Source organism: Argiope bruennichi, chromosome 10 (genome assembly GCF_947563725.1).
Source record: "Argiope bruennichi chromosome 10, qqArgBrue1.1, whole genome shotgun sequence".
In the NCBI taxonomy this organism is placed as follows: domain Eukaryota; kingdom Metazoa; phylum Arthropoda; class Arachnida; order Araneae; family Araneidae; genus Argiope; species Argiope bruennichi.
In genome coordinates, this window is record NC_079160.1 from 121,783,694 (window position 1) to 121,810,078 (window position 26,385).

Consider the following 26,385-nt stretch of genomic DNA (forward strand, 5'->3'; position numbering starts at 1 on the left):
ATTATGATTTAAAAAATTGCTTTATTTGAAAATTAACTACAAAATAGGTTATTTAGTAAAAAATTACTTTATTTGAACATTAACTACAAAACAAGGTTTAGTTTAGTTATATTAACGTTCCGCTTTAAAGCAACACTAGGGCTATTTTGAGACGGACCTCGTAATTTTGAACTACGGTCAGGTGACGAGGACAACACCTCAGCTGGCCCCCTCACTCTCCAAACTTCCACACCACACTACACCAGCGGGAGGACGTTTCTCCACGACGGATTTAGCGTGCACCAGACACGTTTACACGACGGTTCTTCAGTGGAATCGGGTCTCAAACCTGAAACCTTCCGGTTTCGAGCCCCAGACCTAATCACCAGACCACCGCGGCCCCTAATTTCAAAACAGGATTTTAACTTCCGTTTTTATTTTATAGTATATAAACTTTTCAATTTGCATCGACAGTAATTAGTAGCATATTTATTCAACTAAACTCCTTTTTTTTTAACCGTGTTAAATAACGTGAAATTTTTTTAAACTGCTATTCATTTACATAGTTTAAAGGGGTTAATCTGGGCGAACAAGCTGGAAGCCAAAGGCGGTTAGTTATTCAAAACAGAGCAGCCTATCTCCAATAATAATACTCGAATAACATTCCGATGTGACATCAATCTAATAAATCAAATTATTTAGCTCAATATGTATTCTATTTTTTCAAATTGACAACCTCCTGATGGTGTTTCATACTATTTAATCTCCTGCCTGCCTCCTAAAAACTCTTTACATTTAAATTAAGAACAACGAATTTTAAAAACGAATTATAATGAAAATAACAATGAAGTAACGGCTGAATTGTTGTATTTTATAGTTTCAAATGATTTATCTTGCAAATTAAATACATGGAGCATTGAAATCAGACGATTTTTAAACTAACGTTATGCAGCTGTACAAAAGGAATCAATTTCAATAAATACACACATAACAGAAGTATCACTCGAAGTCGGCAACTGCAATTTTAAAAACCATAGTTTAAAGAATATTCCAGCACCTAAAAATTTTCCTTTTCTCTTAAAAAATATTACATATAAAAATCATTCAATCGGCCCAGAACGTGCACACCATATCTCAAAGCCTCTTTATCTCTTTTTTCACTTTTTCGGTGAGATTTCAGATATGCAAGTACGTCCGAACCTGTCTAAGAATTTAAGAACCAATTATCAAATGAAATGATCCGCGGCATTTAGTGTGTATTTTAAGAACATTTCGACACAAAACAGTGCTCAAGAGATTGATAAAAAGAAATATGCCGCATTGACATTATATTGGTGTTTATTTATAATTACTTTTTATCAAACCAACACACAATGCCGGATATCTTTGCCTTTGAAAGATGACAGCCGCCAATATCTCCCGCCAAATCCAATTATATTTTACTTTTAATTACATAGGATTTTTTCCCCCGAGGGAAGAAATAAAAGAACGGCTTTTTTTTTTAACATTGAAAAGGGAATTACTTTGGTCTGGCCGCTTTTTTTAAATAGACGCTCTTTCTGTCTATTTTAAAAATATTTTTGATGCTGTCACTACATAGAATCTCGCAGCAATTTTATCAAATAGTTTTAATAAATTATCAGCGTAACAATAATCAACAGCGATGACGCTATTCAGCGAGACACAATGCGAGAACGGTAAAGATTCCAGACAAAGTGCAAGTGTCGCGAATGAGTCCCGAATTTTTACTCTTTATTCATGATTGAGGAAATTTTCCAAACTGTTTTCACTTTTAACCATAAATAAACAGTTCATATGATAAAATACATAAAAATAAAGAAAATTTTATTTAACATGTTCGCTGCCGTGATGGATGCATGCGATTCGTACCTCTATCTAATAAGATGCTTACTTATTAACTCTCGTTTAAATTGCAGTAAAGAAAATACCTAATTAGATAGTATGAGTGAATCACAGGCGATTCACGTGCTGAGCAACGTGTTAGAACAAGGAGACAAACTAAACATAGGCTTGTTCTACTCCCATCAAATTCTACATTGACTGAGAATTTAAGCTGCCACGCGAATGCGAGTGGTACGGCAGTAATTGTATTAAAAAAATAATTATTGGAGAATTTTTCAAACCATTAACTTAGCCTACATAAAATGCATACAACCCATTATTTACAGAAAAAACGAAGCACGTCATTTTCATTTCTATAAAAATTCAGACTACGAAATCGATTTTCTTCAAATTTTCTTCGCTAATAGTATGATTCAAACTGAAATTTTTGATAAAAGTTTCATGACAAGTCATTTTTTTAGTAACAGCCATCTCCAGTGCGCATGCGCAGCAATGTACAAACAACATGGCGCCAAAGGTTTACATAATAAACTGAATTTTGAAATTGTTTTTATTTTCTACGTTTTGGCTTTTTAAATAAGGTTTCTTTTACATTACTGATGTTGAAATTATTTTCAAATTTCAGACTGCTTAAAAATTGATTCTAAATTTTATTACATGCATTTAAATGGTGGATGGCGAAAAAAATTCAGCAATGAAAACGGCTGCCTTCATGTTCCATTTCGTAGAAGTATATTTAAGTTATCACTTTCAATATTTAAAGAATCATACAAAATTTATTTTAAGTTTATTAACATACGAAAAAAAAAAACTTTCTGATGACTTTTAAAAAAACACTATAATGAGTGTTTTGCGATTTTCTAAGGAACTGACCGGTTTTAAATACACTATTTTTAATTTCCACAAACACAGCTACACTACAAAATTTACAAACACTTATTACAGACACACATAGAAAATTAGGTTAAAGAAAACAGTATGGTGGAAGGATTCCACGGTTTCCAGCCGAAAGCATTCGGCGTTAGCGCAAAGGTTGCGCATAGGGAAAAAGTCGATCTCAGGATGCAGGTCTGCCTTTCAACTGCTTGTCTTCTGTAAAACGTCACAAGGGGGCGCTCTCTATTCGAAGGGAAAAAGATGGCAGGCAAATTGTTTATTATAATTATATAAAAGAGTCTTACATTAAAAATAGTTTTCTGTAGTTTTTAATAGGCTAATTTTATTCGTGTAATCTAAAACTTTGCTATAAATATTTTTTTTATGCTACAAGTACTTTAAATTTTTCTCATAAATACTAAAGTATTAAATTTTTGATGAAATTTTGCAACAATTAATCAAACAATTAATTTTTCATTACCAGAAGGTACAGAAAATAATTTTATCCCAAGCAACGGCAATATATTTGCTATTCGTACAAGCTAAACCGAAATATTTTATTTATTTTTTTTATTATTGCCAAGTTCCATCACGGACAATCTCCAGGGTCAAAATATAAACAACGCAGCATTTTATTTATTTATTTTTTGAAATTTTAGTTAATATTAGTTTAGTTATAAAATCGGAAAATTTAGAAGATAATTGAACTTGATATTTAAATTCTTAATAGTGCTATGATGCTGTGAGACTATCTCCATTATAAAATTCCTGCACAGGATAAACAAAACTTAACCAAGACAAAAGAACGTAGCTTTAATGTGAGATAATTTTGCGGAATCATGTACATGAAATTATAAAAATATATATATATATTTATCTGATATCAAATGTAATCTATGTTGTCGATGAACCTACTGGTTTCTCGAAATACTAGAAATAAAGACAGCGAAAGCAGACACCCAAAATAAAAATTGTCATCTACTATTAATGTTTTTTCCCCTTTTTCTTCAGGTATGATCGACTTCATAAGTTATGGCATTTACATGTTTCTAAGAGTATAAACCAACCCGCTGCTTTGATTTGGCTCAAAATTTGACAAGTGTCTACTATATAGATTTTAAATGTGTACTAAATCTCATCTATCTAGCTCTATTCGTATTGCAGTCATGTCAACTTATATTCGGACAGACGGACTTCCTCTGAACATATTTTACTCAAAATCCGATAGAAATATGCAAATTCGGTCTAAAAACCGTATACCAAATTTCAATCGTTTAGCTCAAAGCATTTTTGAGCTATCTTTTTCAGAGACAGGCATTTTCCAAAAATGTGTTTTTCGAACTCAGTGAGGACTAATACGTGACTCTACTTTACTACGTATGCGAGAAAGTAAAAATGTATAGAGTAAAACACACTTTGGTAAAATTCTCGTGCAAGTATTAAACGTAGGAAAAACATAACATGACAGACGTAAATATGCCGTAATTTTAGTCAATATGCAAAATTTATTCAAAGGACTCAAATTCTAAAAATTTCAAGAGTTCATGAGCGATAATAGAGAACGTGAAGTGAAGGGTGGATGGAGGAGAAGCTTCGAAATTCGCCAGAAAACTGAAGATTTCTGATCCAATTCCAATTATTAACTTTTTATTCTCGCTCATCGATAGAGGAAAAAGATTCCTTTGTCCATTTACAAAATTCTAAGATCTTTGGATTAATAGCTTTGGAAATTCTCTAATGACCACTGACTATATTCAAGGATATATTAAATTATAGAAATAATTCAAAATTAAATAAACTTTTTAACCTTGATAATGAATTACCTATACCGTACTTACATTATGCATGAAAACCTAAGAGTTACATTAATAGAAAATTTCACGATCACAAACACACACACAAAAAAAAAATGGAATTATTGATAAATTTAACTTCACACGTTCCAGTTAGCCAAGTATCATTGTAAATAGAATCCTCTGAATAATTTCAAAGAATTAAAAGATACTTGGATAATTTCTAAGCATGTGAAAACGATAAAAAAAGACTTTTTTCTGACACTGAAAATATTAAATAAACGTTTCCCCACCACAACGCTTACCGAGATAAAAGTTCAGTTAATGAATAATTCCCTGTCACGCCAATGATTAAGATACGCTGTGTAATCTTTTATTCATTTTAGGATGAACTTTTCTTTGTGTCCTTAACTTAGGCTGTATCTGTTATTTTCCAATCTGTTATTTTTAATAACTTTAAAATAAACTGGCTTCCCTAAATTTTGATTATCAAGCAAATTAGAACAATTGTTATAGTCTACAGACAATAAAAAGTACGTTAGTTTATTCAAAATCGCGAATGATATTTAAAAATTTCTCCCCCCCCCCAATAGACGCATTTCCTCGTTAAGATAACGTATTTTCATGCAACTGTTCTTTTTAATTGTCTTTAGCATCATTATTTTCTGGTTCACCGTATTGATCATGTAATCTGATATATATCAAATCTACAGGGCAAGTAGATTTTGAAAACAGTAGGTACTATTAATTATTGTACCATAGATATAAAAGTAAATGATTTTTTTTTATTCTCACAAATGAGAATCTTGCGTTCACATAAAGCAAAAACTGAAATGTCTTCCGGGCAGCAAACTCCATTCAGTCAATTTCACAAAGTCAAGAAAAGTTTCTTAGAGAAATAAATTATAACAATTGAATGTCTATCCAAGCGAAAAATAAAATATCATGTAACACTACAATAATACTTATCCAAATGTCATTGAAATGCAAAATATAATAATAAAACACATTGCATACGGGTCACGAGATTTCTCGTTTTTAGCAGGCCGAACGCTGTGGCCGGCTCAAGATCTCGTTTTCATGTTTTTCGGCTAAATTGATGCATAACCAGCCAGAGGCAAATATTTAACAAATTAAGGACCACAAAGAAATCTGTAAGACATATGCCTGAGACAGCACGTTTTTGGACAAACTTGTACGTTCTAAAATCATTATTTAGGAAGCAATAACAGACGAGACACGCAATACAAGAAAACTCTTGAGTGGTTCGTCACAGACGAGACGCGAAACACGGGAAAACTCGTGAGCGGTCCTTAATGTCTTAAAACAAGATACTGCTGCAAATCATGTCGAACACCTTTGCACAAGGGAATATGCTTTACCAAATATCACACTCTAAAGCATTATTCAAGTCTGTGAAATAAATACTAGTTAAAATGTAACAATTCTTGTATAATAAATACATGTATAAAACATAGTAATATTTAAGAATATTTTATGCAAATATAATGCCAAATGCGAATTAAAAATGTGCATATATGCGTGCTATTGCTTGCAAGCCAGCTTCAAGAACGTTCCAAAATGTGCGGGCCTCGGGAGCGCGCAGGGCGCCGTACGCAATGTATTAAATTTGATTATTTCTTCAAATTTTACCGATCCAGGGGAAAAAAACGGGGAAATGGGACTTTCCACTTCTTATTCATCACGTCCTTATGTAATGTACAAAACTCAGATTAAATAATACAAATATATATTTCTATAAAATTTGAGTTATGCATAATTTTTTTTAATCAGGCTGCATTCCATAATTTTCCAATAGACTAAATGCTGAGCTTTGTTTTTAATTTGGTACATTTGTAAAATTATACATTTATAGTTATTTTCAGACAATGCTAGACGTTTAATCTTTAAAAATAAATAATATTAAAATTTTATATATCTGAATCTAAAGAGTATAAAAATATTATAATCTCCTTCTTCCTTGAATGGAGGAAATCAGCTTTATTAATTTTGTAATTCTATCAATCAATTTTCCTTCAACAAACAAAATCAACATATTAACAGTAAAAGAATGTGGTTCATTAATAGCTAAATCTGTTTGATAGATACAAATTCACATTGACATGAGACTTATTTTTGCTTTCCTTCATTTGTCAAAAATTTCAGTCCTGTCATTTTAATAAAAATGAACAGTATTCAAATAATGTTGAATCATGAACATAAACAGTTGCAATACAAGTAGAAGAATTTAATCATCATCATTAAATAGCATGAAAGGCATTTTTAGATATCAAATATCCAAATAAGGCTGTGCATTTCTGTACAATCTTCAAGTGCTGTTTAAATAGGAACTCTTTGTTTTAATATGAATTTTCCTCATCTTGAATAGCATGAATGAATTTAGATAAAAATAATCTCAAACCATCTTTTATTCTGTCTAACTACAGAAAAACTACAAAACTAATAAAAATAAGTTCAACTAACAAATAGAACCTTCTTTACCCAAATATGTTCAATTAAAAATTAACTTTTAGTAAGTTGATTAAGATTTTCAACAATTATTCCATTAAATTTCAAAAACTTTTGTTTTATTTGTACATTTACACTAGCAAGATAAAATGCAGACAAACATGCAGAGCATTAGATTAAGTTATCAAATACAAATAACACTACTGCACTTTATCACTGTACTTTTCTTTGGTCTGTTAAACATCAGAAAATGTTTACTTATCATGAAACATTTGATGCCTACTCTTACTTTCAGGAGGCGATTAAGTTTTTATGCTTATCAAACTAAAGCAAGAAAAGTATTTCTTGCTTCTTTAGTGAAATCTAAATATCAATGAATATTTTACATGTGTTTATACTGTAAAAAGATATGCTTTAATCAATAATTTCATCTTTAAAACACTGTGACACACCCGACATACTACTCGAATATTTGCACTCAAATTCCTGCATTTTCAATTTCATCAAATTTCAATCACAAGTGAAGAGAAGTTCTTTAGTATTTAATAAAATACAATTATAATCATGCCAAAAAAATTTTAAGACCTGTAATATTTTTTTTAATTAGAAAAAAAAAATTATAGACTGAATGGTTAATACACGAATAAGAAACTTTAAAAGAAAGAATCATGGTTTTATTTCAATATAAGTCATTATTCCTCAAAATAAGAAATTTTCTTTGATAAAAACATGGTTTTTTTAGTTATTCCTGTGATTTTACTAAGTATTCAATGGCATTAAAAATTTAAATAAAACAGAGGAAGTACATAAAATGCATTTAAATTATTTGATTATTTCTTAAAACTTCTTTTTTGTTTTGTTTTTTTACAAACCAATTTGACTAAATTCTTTAACTACTCTTAACTTTACTTGCAATTATTTCAAGATTTAAATACTCTTATTCACATTTTCAGACTGAAAAAAAAAATGAAACTTTCTCATAAACAGAACAAATGATAAATGTTTATAAAATGAAAATATTTGTTATCTTCTATTTCTTACAAATTCTAAAATTGAAATTATGTATAAAATATAACAGCTTAGTTAAACAGATATGGTTATTTAACTTTCTAGTACATAATATTTATTATACATCAAAATTTCATATTTCTTAATAATAATGGCAATAATATATATCTTTACTTAAAAATTCTTCAAATAATAAAAGAATATATTTATTAAATGAAAGTTATCATTACAGAGAAACACCTAATCAAGATTTTGATTATATTTAAAGTACTAAATAATTTGCTATAAAAGAATAATTAATGGATAAAGAAACTAAATTCAAATTTTACTTACCAATAAAAAATATTAATATCAAAAACTGCAACATTTTACTATATATAACAACTGTCTAATCCATAAAACATCAGTTCTTTGTTCCCTTAAGTACTGAAACAAACACTAAATGATTTTTAAAAAATTAACAATACGAAAGACAAATTTCACGTCAATGTGATTGTTGGCAAACAAATGTGCATTATGCAAGCCATGCCTGATTATGAGCCACCCTCTATTTATATCAGTCATCTAATCAATCTTCATCTTGTAATAGAAACAAAGAAAACTTCTTAAAATTTTATAAAGCTTATATAATTATTTTTTAAGCAATATAAATTTATTTACTTTTAATAATATGAAAGAATGTAGAATATTTTATAAATAGCGAAATATAATTATTCGACATATTAATTAAATGCTTCTTGTAGGAAAAAGAATTAAAGAAAAATTCAGTATTTACATCCGATTCCCCCTCCCCCTCTTTTTTTTCTCAGTTAGCTGAAATAAAATCTACCAAATTGATTTTCGTTTTTTATCGCTTTCCTACTTTCACATCACTGTAACTTTGACATTATATTGTGTTTTGTTTGCTGTTGCTATGAGGTTGCTAAGGTATTAATGTGCAATAAACACTGAAACTGACTACATAATTTTACTGATTCAATCGTCAACAAGTTGTTTTTAAAATGGCATCTATTTAAACTTCAATATTTCAAAGAGTTTCAACTAGTATTTTCATGTAGATTGAAATGTAATGAATACCAATAATTAATCTTCATTTTCAAAAAAAAAAAAGAACAGTTAAGTTACATTATTTTTCTAATGTTTTTGAACTTTTGTTTTTAGTGATGAAAGGGGAAAATGTCTTAGCTATTTCAAATAACATTTTGACTTTAATGTTTATGGTATGTCAGTAATGTTATAAAATGGCTTTATATATAGATAAAAAGATAGATGATCCCACTGGTGGGCCACAAAAAACTTTATTATCTTGGCACAAATGCTTCCCTCTTATGGCCTGTGCATCATATGATGACAGCTCTGGTGGTCTTGTCAGCATGTACAAAGATGACAGCACAGTAATCAGAAGTAAAATCACTTCTCGATTGGGTATTCAAGTTACAGCAATGGCTTGGCATCCAACTAAGAAGTGCTTACTGATAGGGTGGGAAAGTGGCGATTTATCAATATGGAGTGAGTTGGGTGGAAGAGAAATCTATTCTTTCTCGAAGCACCATAACAATGTGATATCTATTTTAAAGTTTAGTGAAAATGGTAAAATATTTGTGACAGGCGATATTGATGGAATTCTGAATGTATGGAAATTTGATGCTGGAGGAAGTTTAGAAATTTTATTCACCCGTCCATTAAAATATACAGTTATTGATATAGTATTTCGCAATTCAAACAGTGTAAGTAATGATAGTGAAATAAGTCGTTTGGCTAGAGCAGCTGTTGACGGAGATGAGAAGGCTTTAAATATGTTCTCAAGTTGGCAGGATGATGGAGCCTATGATAGCAAATTGCACTTCTTTGCACGAGATGATGAATTTGATCTCTTTGTTGGTTGTCAATCTGGAATTGTCTATTATGTGAGGAGTAGTGGTTACTGTGAAGGAGTTCTTCAAATGGAAACATCCATTTGTTATCTTGCTTATTATCGAGAAAAAGATATACTGATTGTTATTTCTAAATCTTTGATATTGGCTCAATTTACTATTAACCATGATGGAGCTGTAAATGAGCTGGGTAAAATTAAGCTAAGTGGAAGAAATACAGAAACAGTTGTGACTTGGGCTGGAGATGGATTACTTGCTGTTAGTGCTGGAGAAAGTTCAGTTCACTTATGGAATGTAGAGTATGGTAGAAGCACTACATTAACATTGCCTTCCACTGCCCCTTCACATCAAATAACTTCCATTTCTTTCTTAGCTAGCAAGAATATTTTATCAGCTGGCACCAATCAAGGGTATGTTTTTTCTTGGTATTTAATGTATAAAGAAGATGATGATGATATTATATGGGAAGTAGAAGACATACTGAATGTCTCTGGATACATTAGGAATTTTGAATGGTGTGAAAATCTAGAAGTAATGGGACTTATAACAACATCAGATGTCTACATAATATCAAAGCAAAAGATGTGCTTTGCATTTGATGATGGAATTTCAGCTGTCCAAGTATCTGCTCGTCAAGTAGTTATTGAGCTTGTTTCACGTGATCTTTCAGTGCATCTTCTTACAGAAACAGAAATAAAGGCTGTTTACTTGAGTAAAAATATTGTTGCCTTGTACTGCAATGATAAGCTAATTTTTTATGAAGTTAACTTTGATGATAAAAAGACTATGCACCTTGGCACATTTACACCTGCATCAGAAACTATTCTTTTGCATGATCAAAGTGTTTATATAGTTAATGATACAAGAATTGATATTAAAACCTTCCAAGGTACATTAAAAGCATATTTTACATTTACCAAAGAGGAAGGAGAACCATTTGTCATGGATGCTTGTGGGAATTTTTTCGTTGCTACATCTACATCAGGAATAATAAAACTATGGGACATTAGTGGCAGAGAAGCAAAATTATTACTTACCTCAAACCATGTAAAAAGTGTGTTGAAGGATAAACACATTGCTACCATCAAATGCAATAATAAAGGAAACAAAGTTAGTTTTTCTGCAAGAATCAAAACAAAGACTGGCTTTATTCATGATTCTTCTTTGTATGTGTGGGATACAGAAAAGAATGTGGTTTCAAGATTTGATTTTGCAACTGGTCAAGGTATTGATCAAGATAATGAAGCTTTGGCTGGTAATCAGTTTGGTCAAGCCATTAATGGTCGTTATCCAGTGCAGCACATGTGGGTTAAGGAGGACCCAAGAATGATTGTTTGTGAAGCAAAGTTACTTCCATTGCCTTTGAAGAAAAATTTAGCTAGTAATAGCTTTAGGAAACTTTTGAATAAAAAGAACAGTTTTTCTGAAATTGAGAAAAAACCTGAATCAATAATTGCATCCTTATATGTAACACCTGAAAAAATACTGATAATCCAAGACTATTTCATGTTACAAGATGATCAAGCCAATCTTTTAGGAGTCAAGATTCCATACTTTTTTATACTACAAAAAGCAAAGCCCGATGAAGAATCTGATGACTTTGCTAAATCCTCTTCTGTGAAAAATCATAAAACTCTGGTTCAGCGAAAAACGATGCAAAACTTCATTGGACTTGAAGACTGTGATAAAACAACAAAAGATGCATTGCTAAATTTCAGTTATTATTTTGCTGTTGGATGTTTTGATGAAGCATTTCTTGCAATAAAAGCTATTAAATCAGAATCTGTCTGGCACAATATGGCTCGTATGTGTGTGAAAACTAAACGCTTGGATGTTGCAAAAATCTGTGTAGGTAAAATGGGTCATACTTATGCAGCAAGAGCTTTGAAGAATGCTGAAAATGAACCTGAACTTGAAACTAAAGTTGGAATACTTGCAATACATCTAGAAATGTATGATGAAGCAGAAGAGTTATTTAAAAGCTGTGGTCGGTATGACTGGGTTAATAAAATATATCAAAGTCGTGGACAGTGGGAGAAAGCATTAGAAGTTGCAGAGAAAAAAGATCGCATACATTTACGAGATACATTTTACAACTATGCTAATTTTTTAGAAAGAGAGGGTGAAATAAATGCTGCAATAAAATTCTTTGAAAAGTCTGGCACACATCATTTTGAAGTACCACGAATGCTTTTTGAGGATCAAAGAGCTCTTGAAGCCTATGTTCAGAAGAGTAAAGATCCTGAAATCCATAGGTGGTGGGCTCAATATTTAGAAAGCATTGATGAAATGGAAACAGCTTTACATTATTATAAGACAGCTGAAGATTATTTGTCATTAGTACGGCTCTACTGTTATTGTAATAATTTGGAGAAAGCTGCTGAAATAGCAAATGAAACTGGCAATCGGGCAGCTTGCTTTCACCTTGGTAGACAGTTTGAAAACCAAGACAATATCAAAGAGGCCATCCATTTTTTCACTCAAGCTAGAGCTTTTACAAATGCCATTAGAATATGCAAAGAGAATAACATGGAAGAGCAGCTAATGAATTTAGCAATGATGGCTGGCCCGGAAGAAAAAGCAGATGTGGCACAATATTTTCAGCAGCAAGGTCAGATGCAAAATGCAATTTCGCTTTACCATAAGTCAGGAAATTTAGAATATGCTATTGAATTAGCTTTTCAAGAAGGAGAATATGATTTATTACAGAAAATTGCTGCAGAATTACCACCTGATGCTGATCCACAGTTGCTTCAACGGTGTGCTGAATTTTTTATTCAGAGAGGTAAATTTGATACAGCTGTAAATCTTTACATCATGGCTAAAAAATATGAAGAAGCTCTATCCCTTTGTGTTGAAAATAATGTTACTATAAATGAAGAATTAGCTGAAAAGTTTACTTTGGATAAAAATGATACCGATAAAAAGTTACGTAATTATATTTTAGAGAAAATTGGAGAATCCTGCATGATACAAGAGAATTACCATTTAGCAGCTAAGAAATTTACTCAAGCTGGGGATAAAATAAAAGCAATGAAAGCACTTTTAAAATCAGGAGATACAGAAAGAATAATTTTTTTTGCAAATGTATCTCGACAAAGAGATATATATGTCATGGCAGCAAACTACTTGCAAACACTGGATTGGAGAAATGGTGGAGATATAATCAAACATATAATAACTTTTTATACAAAAGGTAAAGCTCTAGATCTTCTTGCCAGCTTTTATGAAGCTTATGCTCAAGATGAAATTGATGAATATCAGAATTATGAAAAAGCTTTAGAAGCACTAACAGAAGCTTATAAAAGTCTTTCGAAAGCTCCTGGTAGTGCAAACTCAGAAAAGCTTGAAAACCTTAAAATGAAAATAGAAACTGTGAAAAAATTTGTGGATATTCGACAGCTATATGAAAGTAATCCTGAAGATGCAGTGAAGCAATGTAGAGATCTCCTTCATCTAGAGAATGTAGATGCAGCTGTTCGTAAAGGAGATATTTATGGCTTTCTAATAGAGCATTTTTGTTCACATGAAAATTACAAGGTTGCTTATTCCATATTGGAGCAGATGCAAAACACAATGCCTGATGTTAATTTGCCATATTATATCAAAGTAGATAATTTAAAAGCTATTTATAAGGCTTTAGATTTAAAACCTAATGTCCAATCTAACTTTTTGGACACAAAAAAATCTGATGATCTGTCGGATAATGAAGAAATTGAAGAAGAATATCAATCAGTAGAAAACAGATTTTAAATCAGAAATTATTAATCACTAATTATCAGTCACGTTACAGATTTTTTTTTAATTCACTTCATTTTCATCTTACTTTCTTAATCCTAATGCAGTCATTATTTTGTAGTTAAGTCATCAAAACCATAAAAGTTTACAAAGAAGTATTTAATTTTAGATGTCAGTTGCTTAAAAAAAAAATTCAGTCAGTGTTGTATTATTGAAGCAGTTCAAATATGAATGTAATTCAATAAACACATAAATACGTTAGATTTATTTAATTTATGCATATAAATATACTTAATTTATGTAAGAGGAATAAGATTGTTTGAGAATATTTATTAATAAAATTTAATTGAGTCATTTTTTTACAAAGTTTATTATTTTTATATTTATTTTTAATATTTTTGTTTTAATCTGTTAATTCAATATTCTAGTCTGTTATATGTTTTTTTAACATTCATGTTTTATATTAATATAACAATCCTTTAGTTTAATGTTATGTATCTAGTCTATTGCTGTATGATTTATTTTCATTATTATTGTACAGATCTCATAATTGAATTATCTAGTCTGTTATTGCTTTTTTTTTCTAATATTTTTTATGAATGCAAATAATATCATAATTTTAACATGCATTCAGTAATAACATGTCATTAGATTTCATTTTGATTAACAAGTAAGAAAGTAAATTACAAAGAAAATCTGTAAAGCAGAGTATTTTGAAGTACTGGAAAGCATAAAGGAGCAGATTGTTGTACCCACACAATATATATATAAAGGAGTAAAAAATAATAAGTTCATCATATTAATATACAATGTGCATTATATTAATGTACTCTACATAATTAATATTATATGTATTTGTATCCTTTATTTCTTTGTTGAGTGTTGCAGAGTTCACATTTTTCTTTTTTCCCCCTTTTTAAATCATCGAGTTAAGCTGTTATTATTTTCTAATGTGAAAGTAAATGACAATTGTGACTACGAATAATCCCATGAAAATGTATTGATAGTATAATTTGTTTATGAATATTTCTAAATGTTTAATTCACATATTGTTGACAATATATTGAATTGTTCAATTAATTTTTGATTTAATTATTTTTATTAAATATAATGAGACATTTCATTACAGACATTAAAAACAATTCTCATAAAAGAAGCTGGGGACAAACTTTGTAATTTTGAACTATAATCAAATATAATAAAGTCAGTATTTTCAGGGGCACTCAAATAATCTTTTACATTACACCAATGATAAGCATTGACCATATCATTTAGTCTGCACAACTCTAACACTCAGTGGAATGAAGATGCAACCCACTGGATTTTGTAATGAAAGCTGGAAAATCTAAAATCAATGAATTTTTTTCAAATCTCAAATATGGTAATCTCAGTAACCTATAGGTCTCTGAAGAAACAAATTTATCTGATTAGCTGCAATTTATTAAATAAAACACATTTTAAGTTCAAAGCTTATATTTATTGCACAGATTTATACAGAAAGCTGTATTATATATAACTAACACAACTGTATATAACTTCAATAGCAATCCATTGTTTATGTCATGCCTATGTCGTTGACCTCCACATGCAATGACTCCTACATAACTTGATGGTACTGGACAAATTGCTACTTATAGAAGGCTATGCATTAAACATGTATATTGTTTTTTTTAACTACATAATTGATATAGAACTCCCCCAAAACTGTAATTTTAGAACAAGCTACAAATTATATTCCATGCTGGTTGCATTAGACAAGGCTATTAACAAACAATTGTCTATGATTGTTTAATGGTGATTTTGAAGTTACATGAAAACTATTGGAAATAGGTCTCACAGTTTTGTACTGTGATCAAATAGCAAGGGGAAATACAGCACTCCACCTCTCTCCACCTGCACACACCATAGATATAATAATATTTTATGTAGTGTGCACTGGGCTCAAATATGTAAGCATTTAATAGAATCTGAAATCAAAGGCATGTTGCTTGGCCATCATAACCTTGATAGCTATTCTTTTCCGTCCATTAAATGTTTCTATGTGACTATAAAAACCAAAATGATAAATATATTTTTCTATTTGATAATAATAAAAATTTTCCAATAAATTTTGGATTATTTTTTAATTGTGTATTTTTATGCAGATTTCCATGTTAAATATAGTGCCTTGAAAATTTGTTATGAAATAAACTGTATAAGTATCTGTAAAAAAGGATTTTCTAACAATAAATTTTAAATTGCTCATTCAGAAGATTCCTGATATTACTAACAAAAAAAGATTATTATTTTTTTGATGAACAAAGAGTAAAATATGTGATTTTGTAGTAATAAAAAATAAACTGAATATAACTACTTAAAACTGAACTTATTAATAATATTACTCAATGTCTCCACTGTGCCTGAAGACAAAATCTTACTTTTAAATGTTGAAATTTAGTAAGAATTCCATTTAATTTCTGTGAATTGCTGCTTTTTTTAGTGCAATATTATTATCATAAAAATTGTGTTGTTTGTAAATGGAGCATTATTTTATGCAAAATAAAATAATGCTGCTAAAAGTAACAAATGTAAAATATTTATTTTACATTTGCAAAATTACTTATTCAAAACTTCTGACTTAATTGAATTCAAATGCTTGTTTACAATTACATTATTTAATGATATCAATCAATCAGATATCAGAAAGATTATTTGATTATCATTAAGGTACTTATTTTATCCAGTATTTTTTAATGAGTACCATATTTTTGGATGAGGATAGTATTTTTTTAATAATTGATGATCATTCATATAATATATATTCCATTGAATTATGCAAACTTTATTTTGTTGCAAATTGTATTTTACGTATTTCTTCATGTTCATATATTTCATATGATAATTATTCCTTATTTGCTAGTAATAATTATTCCTGATAATTATTACTAGCAAATAAGATAAGTATTTTTTTTTTTTGATGGAAAAAGAGTGAAACTGAAATTCTGTAATACTTGAGATGTAAATATATTTTCACTTATTTGAAGCCAGCTGTGATATAGCTTGATTTTGTTAATTATGTGTTAATTTAAATAAAATTGTGGCACATGCATTGCATTGATATATTCACCATTTTTTTTTTTTTTTAAAGATCTAGCAACATTTTATATTTTTAGTACAGGAAAGTGTAAAATATATAATCATTCAAAAAATGTTTTATTAGATTAACATAGCAATTAGATTTGTTCCTAAACTTTAATAACAAGTAAATATGACTTATTTAAATTAATTTTCTGCCAAATTGTGCAATATTTAGTTTTTAGCAAAACATTTCTTAGCAAAAATCTAACACAGCATTTAATATACAAATTAATTAATATTTGACGATTATTAAAGATTCTCAAAATTATTACTTGATATTGAGTAAAATCAATGTGAAAATATTTAAAACTTTGCAATAACTGTCTTTTTGAGTATAATTATATTTTGTGCTATAATTTTGAACAAATCCACCATATTCAAAATAAATTAACTAATAAACATTGAAAGTGATATGAGATAAATTGGATACAATTTTATAAGTTACAGGTGAATGAGAAAAGCATCCATACCACAACTGTTATTTGCATAATACTATCATTTTCTATTTTATTTATTTTATTGCTGCATTTATAAAGCAATTAATTTCAATTATGAATTATTTAATTTTGAATATTTATTGTTAAAGTTAATTTTATGAATATAAAAGTTATTTGCATAAATGGAATGTGACTTTAATTTTCTGAAGAATAGTTTTGTTTTATTTCAATAAATGTTTTGTACAAAATGCTACATAATGATGGCAAAAATATATGTTTGGAATCTTTTCTTCAATTCCTTAACATAAAATATGTGAATTCTTTTTATATGCCTTCTCTATCCACTGGTGGATTAGGATCCACATACTTCTTCTCATTGCTAAAAATAAATATATTGACAAAATATTATAACTAATTGACATACATTAAACAAATAAGCTACAATAAAAAAAATGGAAGCAGGAAATTTGATGTGTTTTCTGATAAATAAAAACCTTTAAAATTTGTTTCTTTACAAATAAAGCATGCTAGTCAAGCAATCACATTTCAGTATACTGATTAAAGCTGCATTTAAAATAATATACAAAGGAATAAATAGCAAAATATTGTAACCCCAAAATCAAATCTTTATTACATATAATTAATTATAAGTATCAAAATATTTTTTTTCTTTTTCCAGAGTTTTGAAATATTTGAAAAATTATGCAGAATTCAATTATTGAACATTAGAAAGTGTAAAGAAATGTTTAAATTTAATTTGATTCTTGATACTTCAGAATCTATATTTAAAGCCACAAAATAAATTTTTTGATGTTCCTTGTTTTAGAAAGTAAAAAATATTAAAGTAGATCCAGAAACTCAAATATTACTTACTTAGGAAACCATCTGTGTTTAGTAGTATATGTCATTTTAGCTAATTCTTCATTTGTGGGGCCATCAGGTTGAAATCGATATTTGGCATCTCTTCTATACTGTAACTTAAGGACAGAATCCCCCTAAAAATATTTAAGTGTATTAAAATATTAACCATTAAACCCTTTTATTTATAAATATGTCAGATACAGGCTAGAGCAGGCTACCGCTATCAATGAACTCAGAACAAGTGGGCTAGCAATTATTAATTCTGTATACTTGTATCAAATTGAAAATTAGAATGAAATATTTCTTCACATATAAAATTATGTAGAATGATTTTTACCAAAATTTAATTCTGATAACAATTTGTTTCAAAATCAGGATTCCTTCATATATATATATAACTGAATTTTAGATAAGGATTTCACTGAATTTTAGATAAGGATTAGTTCACTAAAATCAGGCTTATACACGACATTAACTGATATCATTTTGCTCAATATTTGAAACATGTTTACTAATTCATCTATGTTTCATAAGTTTAGAAAATGTTATTTTATAAGAATGCTGTTTACAACTATTTCTTGACAATCGGAAACTTTTTTTTTTGTGAGAAATTTAAAATATATTTAAAAACTAGTTAATGAATTAAATCATGTGGAACAAACAGTTTTGTGTATAGTTACAGAAAGATATAAGCAGTGAAATCTTAATAGCCCGATTATTTCGGATTTGCATCATGAAATTAAAATATCAGCCTTACATTAAAATGCATAATCAAAAGGATTGATAAAACTATTTATAAAAAGATTTGCATGGTTTAGAAAAGTTCATTTCTATTAACACTTAGATCAAAGATATCTTTAATAATTTGCTGTGCAGAATAAATATTGTTATTAAAAATAAAATAAGTATTTACAAAATATTTAATAAATTTTATTTATTAAAGTCACTGCAAAATGTGATGCATTGAGTTTTACATAATGCATTTATATAATTATTTTTTAATATCTTCCAGTTTAGAAACTGTTATGAAAGTTTCTATTCGTAGTTTTTAAAAGCTAAAATTAGTCTGCTTGAATTCCAACAATATTTTTTCAATTAAATAGATGAATTTTAATTTTTCCTATTTTTTCATATGTGTTTTAGGATATCCGTTTTCCAAGGGGAAAATATTAATATAAATTTCTATATAATTGAATAAGTGTTTTTTTGTATTATATTTATAATACTGAAAATAAATAGCAGTAAAAAATTTTCAAATGCAGTAAAACCGAGGATACCCACATTTGTTAGCATATAATATTAGTTTTAAAAAATAAGATCCATGACAAATAAATTTGATATAGATTTTTTTCCTCCTTCCACAATTTATAATTTTAAAAAAACTTATGACAAAGAGTATCTTACCTCTCTTAATTCAGGCTCAATCTCTGGTAACGGCTGCAAAAATAAATTACTAATAATAATAAGGCATAAAGAGAATTTCAAATTTACAGTTTTAGGAATACAGCTATAAGAAATTTTATTTTAAATCCAAAAGCAAATTTCATATATCATTTTTTTCACTAAATAAATATGCAACCAAAGACATAAAAAACTATAAGGAATTTCATTTAAAATTTCAATACATTTTTAAAGTAAAGATAAGCCATAACACATGGATATTTTCACTTAAGAAGGACACATGGATATCTCCACTTTTGAAATATTCTCTCTGGAAATACTTCAAAAGATTTTGAGGCCTAAAAAATTGAGGGAACTTCAGGTAGTTATTTACTTTAACTATTTAATAATCCAACATTGGATATCATATGCATTTCTACAAGTTAGGGGATCCTCTCAGTGCAATTTGGCCAATAACCAAATAATATGTTCTGATTTCAACGATGTTTGTAATGTGAAATGTATTCTAAAAACATAACAAAAAAGTGAGAAAAAAATCATGTCAACTACATTTTTTCCTACATTCCATTTAAACATGAAATTGGTACATAGCATATTTTAAAAATGGTTGATAGAAAAATGCCAATTTAAAAAGAATTGTAACTCAAATTTAAAAATGTGTAAATGGACAGAAAAAACTATGTTTTATGCATACCTTTTTTTAAATATCAAGCTTATTTCATGAATTGCTTTTTCAAAATGGGAAAATGCATCTTCAAAACAATATTATTGTTTAAGAATTATATGACATTCACTGCAAATTGTTTTAATTGATTAACAAAAAGAAAATACAAATGACAAAAAGAACAACCAAACTTCATAATCTCCTGAATAAACCTCAACTACAGTTGGCCTTATCAAATAAAAAAGATAACTGCGTGTTGTGCTGACATTCTACAGGCCAGAGTTTGACGTACAGCTACCAAATTTAGCACATATATATACTTTGGAAGATGGAAATACACAATTCTAAATGATTCTATTTTAAAATTATAGTGAGAATTTTAATTAAAAATTACAGAACATTTGGTATACATTTGATACAAATTATTTCTACTTGAATTTAGTTTCATTTCATTCTGTTGTAATAAAAGAATACTAATGGTATGGTGCATACTATTCTATTATCAACTCCTAAAACATTCACCGCTAATTTTGGAAGAAAAAATGCGTCAATGCAATACAATTTATAATTGGATAATGATAAATGTTGTGGTTTAATTTCAGCATTTATAAATATTCAAGAATTTAACATTTTCATCAAGAACTTAAAAAATTAAGTTATGAAATCTTAACCAACAAAAATGATGACTGTGTATATGTATGATTGGCCCTCTACAGGCTAGACTTTTTGACCTAAAACTATGAAATTGGGCATATATATACTTTGGAGTGTGGAAATGTGCACCACCAGGCAATTTTTTTGAAATTTTAATTAATTTATAATTAAGCTGAATTTTGCCATTTTTTCACGATAATTTCCGAAAATATTATTACACAAAAATGAATTTTAATACTATTACAAAATTTAATCCTTTAATGATATCAATTTAATAATCGTGAGAACTTTTTTCTGAATTTTAGCAATTTTTTAAAAATTGCTTGATTTCCAATAATAGATTACATTGTATCCAGAAATTCAAACCATTTTCAGTGTTTCATCAAATATTTAATCATGAAATTCTCTTCTGTTGTTGAAATTTAAAGAGAAGATTTCTGTTTAATGCATGTATAGTTTAAATGCATTACATGATATTATAGTTTACATGATAAAATGAATTTATAATGATCTAAAAATTAGAAGATAAATGAATCACAAATTTATGTTTATTATAGCACTATAATATTATACATACTGTTAGAAAGTTCATGTACACAATAAGTAGAGCATATGCAAAATGATTAAAATAACACAGCTTTAATGTCATAATTTGACAGAATCATGGGCATGAAGTTATATTTAAATAATTTAAATAAAAATATAACCAAAATCATTCGGGAACTAGCTGGTCACCAAAGGGATTAGTAATAAAGAAATAAAAAATATATGGATTTTCAAAAAATTCTTAAGTTTTTGAACTGGGAAAAAAACAAACTCTAAAATAATTCATTTGCTAGTTGATTCAAATTATATTGTCAAGTTAAACTAAATTGACCAGTTTAGTAATAGAGAATCCTCAAATTCTGCACTGCCAGGTACTTTGTACTAACTGTAATCTGTACTTGGCACCAACACTTCTCAGAAAAAGACACATCTAGCACATATTCTTTGTTTCTTTTTACTAGAAATTACTCATTGATAATTTTCTAATATATAATTCATATTATTGCATCAACTAATTTTGAGCTATTTTTGGCAAAGTTATCTCTTACTTTCTCATATATATGAAGAATACAAAGAATGAACATAGTAATTGTCAAAAAATTAAAGCTCGAGACTTTAATTTTTTAAAGTCTTGAGCTTAAAGTCTTTAATAAATCTCCATGTTTTATATCATAAGAAGTCTGAAAAAACATTTTTGTCTGTCTGTCCAGCTGTGCAAATATAAGTTGACAAAAAAACAACAATATGAAAAGAACTAGATGGAAAAAAAATTCAGTACACAAATTTAATATCTTAAGTGCAGATAACTATCAAATTTAGACCAAATCTGCTAAAGGATGAGTATCTGTTGTTCAATAATTTTACACATATTAAATGTGATAACTCAAAAATACAAAGATTTAAATCTATGAAATTTGGAATTAAGATTTTGCAACTATAATTGTAGTAATTGTGTCAAGTAATCGTAGTATGAAGGCATCCAATATAAATATTCGTTATTCTGGTGCTTTACAGCAACCAGCTGAAAAAAGAAAAACTAATAATAACAACCCAAAATTATTTAATTTTAATTTAAAATGCATATTCATCACACAGAATATATAATAATTAGTACATAAAATTCAATTATCTTCAAATATGCATTTTTTACTTAATGAGAAATATTATTTTTAAATCAAACTGCCTATTTAAATATATATCATACTTTACAATCAATTTGTGTTGTCACAGTCAAAATTATCAACTTCAATATATAAAACTATTTTAAATATATATTTTTTAATTCAATGAATAAAATACTTTTCTATCTAAAACTTATGATACTCAGCCATTAAAATATTAAATTAAAAATGTACATAAAATATAAAATATGCTTTAAAAAATATTCTTAAGTTTAATGAACACGTTGTAGAAAGAGATAACAGTTTCAACAAACATTGCTTTGGTAGAAATGCTATGTTAACTTTAACTTACTCTAGTATGTTCATACGGAGGGGCTTCTTCAGGATGCCAACAACAAATTATTTGACCATTGTTAGTCAATACAACCCATGAATTCCTGAAATGGAAAATAAATTGAAATAACTAATTTAAATTTAAATAAAAATCAGAAATGAAAAATATCAATTAATAAACATTTAGGAAAAATTATTGGAATCTATTTTTTTTAATCCCCTTTTTATTCTCAAGTGCTTGAAAATTTTATGTGTTGCTCTTATACTAGCACTGTCTCAAATTAAAATCCGCCAAAACTTAGCAACATCTCACCAACATTCCTCATTATTAGTGTAACATATAGTAATATCAATATTCAAGCTTGGTTATTATGATTAGAATCCCATTGAAAGAAAATTACCCTTCTTTTTAAGTTAAGAGAATACAAGACAAATACTTCAATAAATGGAATTGTTACAAAATATCTTTCATAACTTCACAGTTTTTGAATTAAATATTGAGTATATTTAAAGAAAATATGATAAAAGAACTTTCAGTTTTGTGCATTTTCAAAAAAACAAAAAAAAAATGTCTAAAGGTATAAAAAGTGAAACATATTTTTTAAAACATAAATAGGATGAAAAATCCATGAATTTTCAAAAATTATATACAATATCATATATAATATGGCCAATATTTAATATGCATACGTTGTTCCAAATAGCTTCAATAATTATTTTAAAGCAATTAATACTTTCATTTTACAAAACGAACAACATTAATTTGCAAATACCATAGAATTAAAAATAATTTTACAACTCTTAAGACACTCTATTCCAATTAATATCTGGTGAAAAGTTATATAATTTTACATTGAATTATTTGTATTTAATATATACATAGTGTAAATGAATATTACTCATAAGGAAAGACCATATTACAATTATGTAACTTCTTATTTTTCATAAAAATAGTCTATATATATATATATATATATATATATATATATATATATATATATATATATATATATATATTGTGTATCTTGGAATTAATATAATACTTAATTTTCTACTTACTTAATAATTTTCTACAAAATTGGTATACAGTGTGTAAAATTCATATAGCAAAAACAATTTTCTTAAAGAAACAGTAAACCTCATAATAAATTTATCCTACATTTAAAACTTAAAACCTCTAGTCAAAAAATTTTTTTCATTACTATTTCATTCATAAAATAAATCTATAATAAAAAAAAGTCAAAGTTTTTTTTAATATCAAATTATGAAACTTACTTGTCTTTTACAGTAGAATATAATGACTGACTGCTTATAGGCATAACATATTTATAGCTTTGTATTCCTGAAAATTTCAAAAAAAATTAATTAAAATTAGATTAAAAATAAATTTTTAAACATTTTTTTTATATAACTGGACAATAAAAACTTAGATGTTGGTGCAAAATATCACCTCTAGTTTTTAAGAAGCCCCTAAAATATGATAACAAGAAACAAAGATGGTACTTTTTAAGGAAGTGGGAGGGAAGGGGATATTGGATGAAGAGCAAATTATAAACGTGCTCTACTTTGTGTATCAATACTATCAAACTGGCATAAACATTTGGCATTTTTACAAAAAATGCAGGGGAAACAGTATGGAAACAACGATGCAGAATTATTTAAAAATAGATATATGATAGATACATTTGCTTTATCAAAATTTTTAGTGTCAATATAATAGAAACAAACATTGGAATGCAAAAAAAATGTCACACATTAATCATGTTATATAAATAATTTTTTAATATTTATTCATAGCTAATTATTAAAGTTAAATAATCACAACAAAAGTAAAATTTAGAACAAAAACGTTAATAATTCTTCATTGGAATTACTAACACTTCCAAAGGACAAAATCATGCATTGAACATTCTATGACATTCATTCTTCACATATCATTTTATTTTTTTATAAATTAAAAATTTTATTCATTAGTTGAATTTAAAAACCTAGATACAAATTGTAATTAATACATCAATTACATTCCTATGTCTCTATTATAGTTATTTATATATATACCAATTTAGTTCTGTATTTACATTTAGAAATTGTTACAATATCAGCTATAGTTGACAGTAATAATAAATGAACAAATATATATATATATATAAACTTTAACAAACTTCGCTAACATTACTTAATTAATTGCACTGCATTAAATTTAACTTTGCATTAAACTTAAAATATAAATCAAAAATTAATATATATTATGTTAATGTTTTTTTTGTCTTTTTTTTTTTTTTTGTGAAATCTGGATCTTCTAAATTATACTTTAATTTGCTAGCATGTAAGATTTCAGATTTAATTCGTACAGTTTTAATGCAAGTAAACAATAAAATTAAAGAGAGAAAAATAATTTAATTTTTCTAAATAGAATGGAAAATGATTTAAAATTTAATAATCACATGAATAAGCATTCATCATAAATTATTTATTTATTCTATTAATTTATTTCATTTAGCACACACGCTTTGATATAAGAGCTATAATTGGAATTTTAAAAACATTAACTAAAAAAATGTTTACCTTTAATATTCTTTGAAAAATTTGTAAAGAGGCTGACAAATCTCTTCATATTATTTTGGATGATATACATATTGGTTTACTCTTTCAAATGAAAATCAAAACAAATAAATTTTAAAAATTGTTTATTATTTACTTCAGCTGGTGATTACTGTTGCCAATATATCACTTTCTATAAAATAAATTGTCTGCACAGATGATTTTTTTTTTTTTTTTTTTTTTTGAGCTTAAGTTTGATTTCCGGTAAATGCTTTGATAAAGAAAACTTTCAAAATTTCAGGAATCATCAATTTTCAAGGAATACAGTTTCAAAATATCAACTTCTATGCCTATCGGAACTGGATGTTACATATTTTTTGTTGCTATTGATTTTTTTAAGCTAATAGTTCAGAGAGAAGAATTGTAGGAAAGGGGACAGCAGAATTAGATTTTTTTCAAACCAGCTGGATGGAAATGATCAAGATTTCGAGAAATAATACGAAATATTCGCAATATTGCTGTGACATCTTCAAGAAATTGTATAAAGTTGTTATCGAACAACATCATAAAAATATCGGACACTATCTTTGTGCTTTAATTACATCATATCATGATCCGGAGTTTCGAATCCACAGCGACAGAAATACAAAAGTGAACACGGAAATAAAATGCACTGTGTTTCATTGGCGGAGCATTTTTTCCACGAACGTAAATCTGAACTGAATTCCCTAGGTAATTCAGCTTGTTGCACATTATTTTATAATATTATATTATTCAATATTCAACAATCTTAATATATATAAATTACGTGTCACGTTGTTTGTCCGCGATGGACACCTAAACTACTAAACCGATTTTAATCAAATTTGCACACCGTGTGCAGTTTCATCTAACTTAAAAGATAGGATAGCCCTTTTTTGAATTTTTAATTAGAATTTTAATTATTAATTAAAAACTAACTTTCCCGCCAAAAAAATCTTCATTTTTCCCATCGCCAAATGAGTACGGCTTCAGTTTTTTTTTTCCCAACAGTCATGAAGCTAGGCTTAAGATTTTTCGGCTGATTATTTGAAACGATTCTATTTATTTTCTTAATGTTTGATGCATTTA

General features: G+C 27.7%; 3 protein-coding genes across 6 annotated transcripts in view; 1 reads left to right on the forward strand and 2 right to left on the reverse strand.

Moving 5' to 3' along the window:
- The window catches only part of LOC129988031 (heparan-alpha-glucosaminide N-acetyltransferase-like), a 53,215-nt gene extending 44,682 nt beyond the window's left edge, over positions 1-8,533 (reverse strand). For 2 of the 4 annotated variants that reach the window (XM_056096114.1, XM_056096112.1), the window contains exon 1: positions 8,322-8,533. In XM_056096114.1, coding sequence (XP_055952089.1) covers positions 8,322-8,355 — 34 coding nt within the window. In that variant the 5' untranslated portion in view covers positions 8,356-8,533. The remainder of the gene's footprint in view (positions 1-8,321) is intronic. The other 2 variants (XM_056096113.1, XM_056096111.1) reach the window with 1 other exon arrangement.
- Positions 8,534-9,035: 502 nt separating this feature from the next.
- On the forward strand, positions 9,036-13,713 carry LOC129989370 (intraflagellar transport protein 140 homolog). Its single transcript, XM_056097868.1, has one exon. The coding sequence runs from the start codon at positions 9,230-9,232 to the stop codon at positions 13,613-13,615; it is 4,386 nt and encodes a 1,461-aa protein (XP_055953843.1). The 5' UTR covers positions 9,036-9,229; the 3' UTR covers positions 13,616-13,713.
- Positions 13,714-17,368: 3,655 nt separating this feature from the next.
- On the reverse strand, positions 17,369-25,458 carry LOC129988503 (39S ribosomal protein L42, mitochondrial-like). The gene is made up of 6 exons (XM_056096750.1): positions 25,300-25,458; positions 24,010-24,076; positions 22,754-22,838; positions 19,420-19,452; positions 18,028-18,149; positions 17,369-17,533 (listed from the first exon to the last, which is right to left on the reverse strand). Exons 1-6 carry the CDS (start codon positions 25,367-25,369, stop codon positions 17,479-17,481), a joined length of 432 nt encoding a protein of 143 aa, XP_055952725.1. The 5' UTR covers positions 25,370-25,458; the 3' UTR covers positions 17,369-17,478.
- Between the last annotated feature and the right edge of the window lie 927 nt (positions 25,459-26,385).

Bases quoted from the DNA above. Each gene is read 5' to 3' on its own strand.
- LOC129989370 (XM_056097868.1), top strand. From the start codon at position 9,230: ATGGCTTTATATATAGATAAAAAGATAGATGATCCCACTGGTGGGCCA.
- LOC129988503 (XM_056096750.1), bottom strand. From the start codon at position 25,369: ATGTATATCATCCAAAATAATATGAAGAGATTTGTCAGCCTCTTTACA. The intron at 19,453-22,753 runs GTAAGTTAAAGT...TTATTTTTGCAG, and splicing joins CTCCGTATGAACATACTAGA to CCGTTACCAGAGATTGAGCC. The intron at 18,150-19,419 runs GTAAGATACTCT...AAATATTTTTAG, and splicing joins TTGAGCCTGAATTAAGAGAG to GGGGATTCTGTCCTTAAGTT.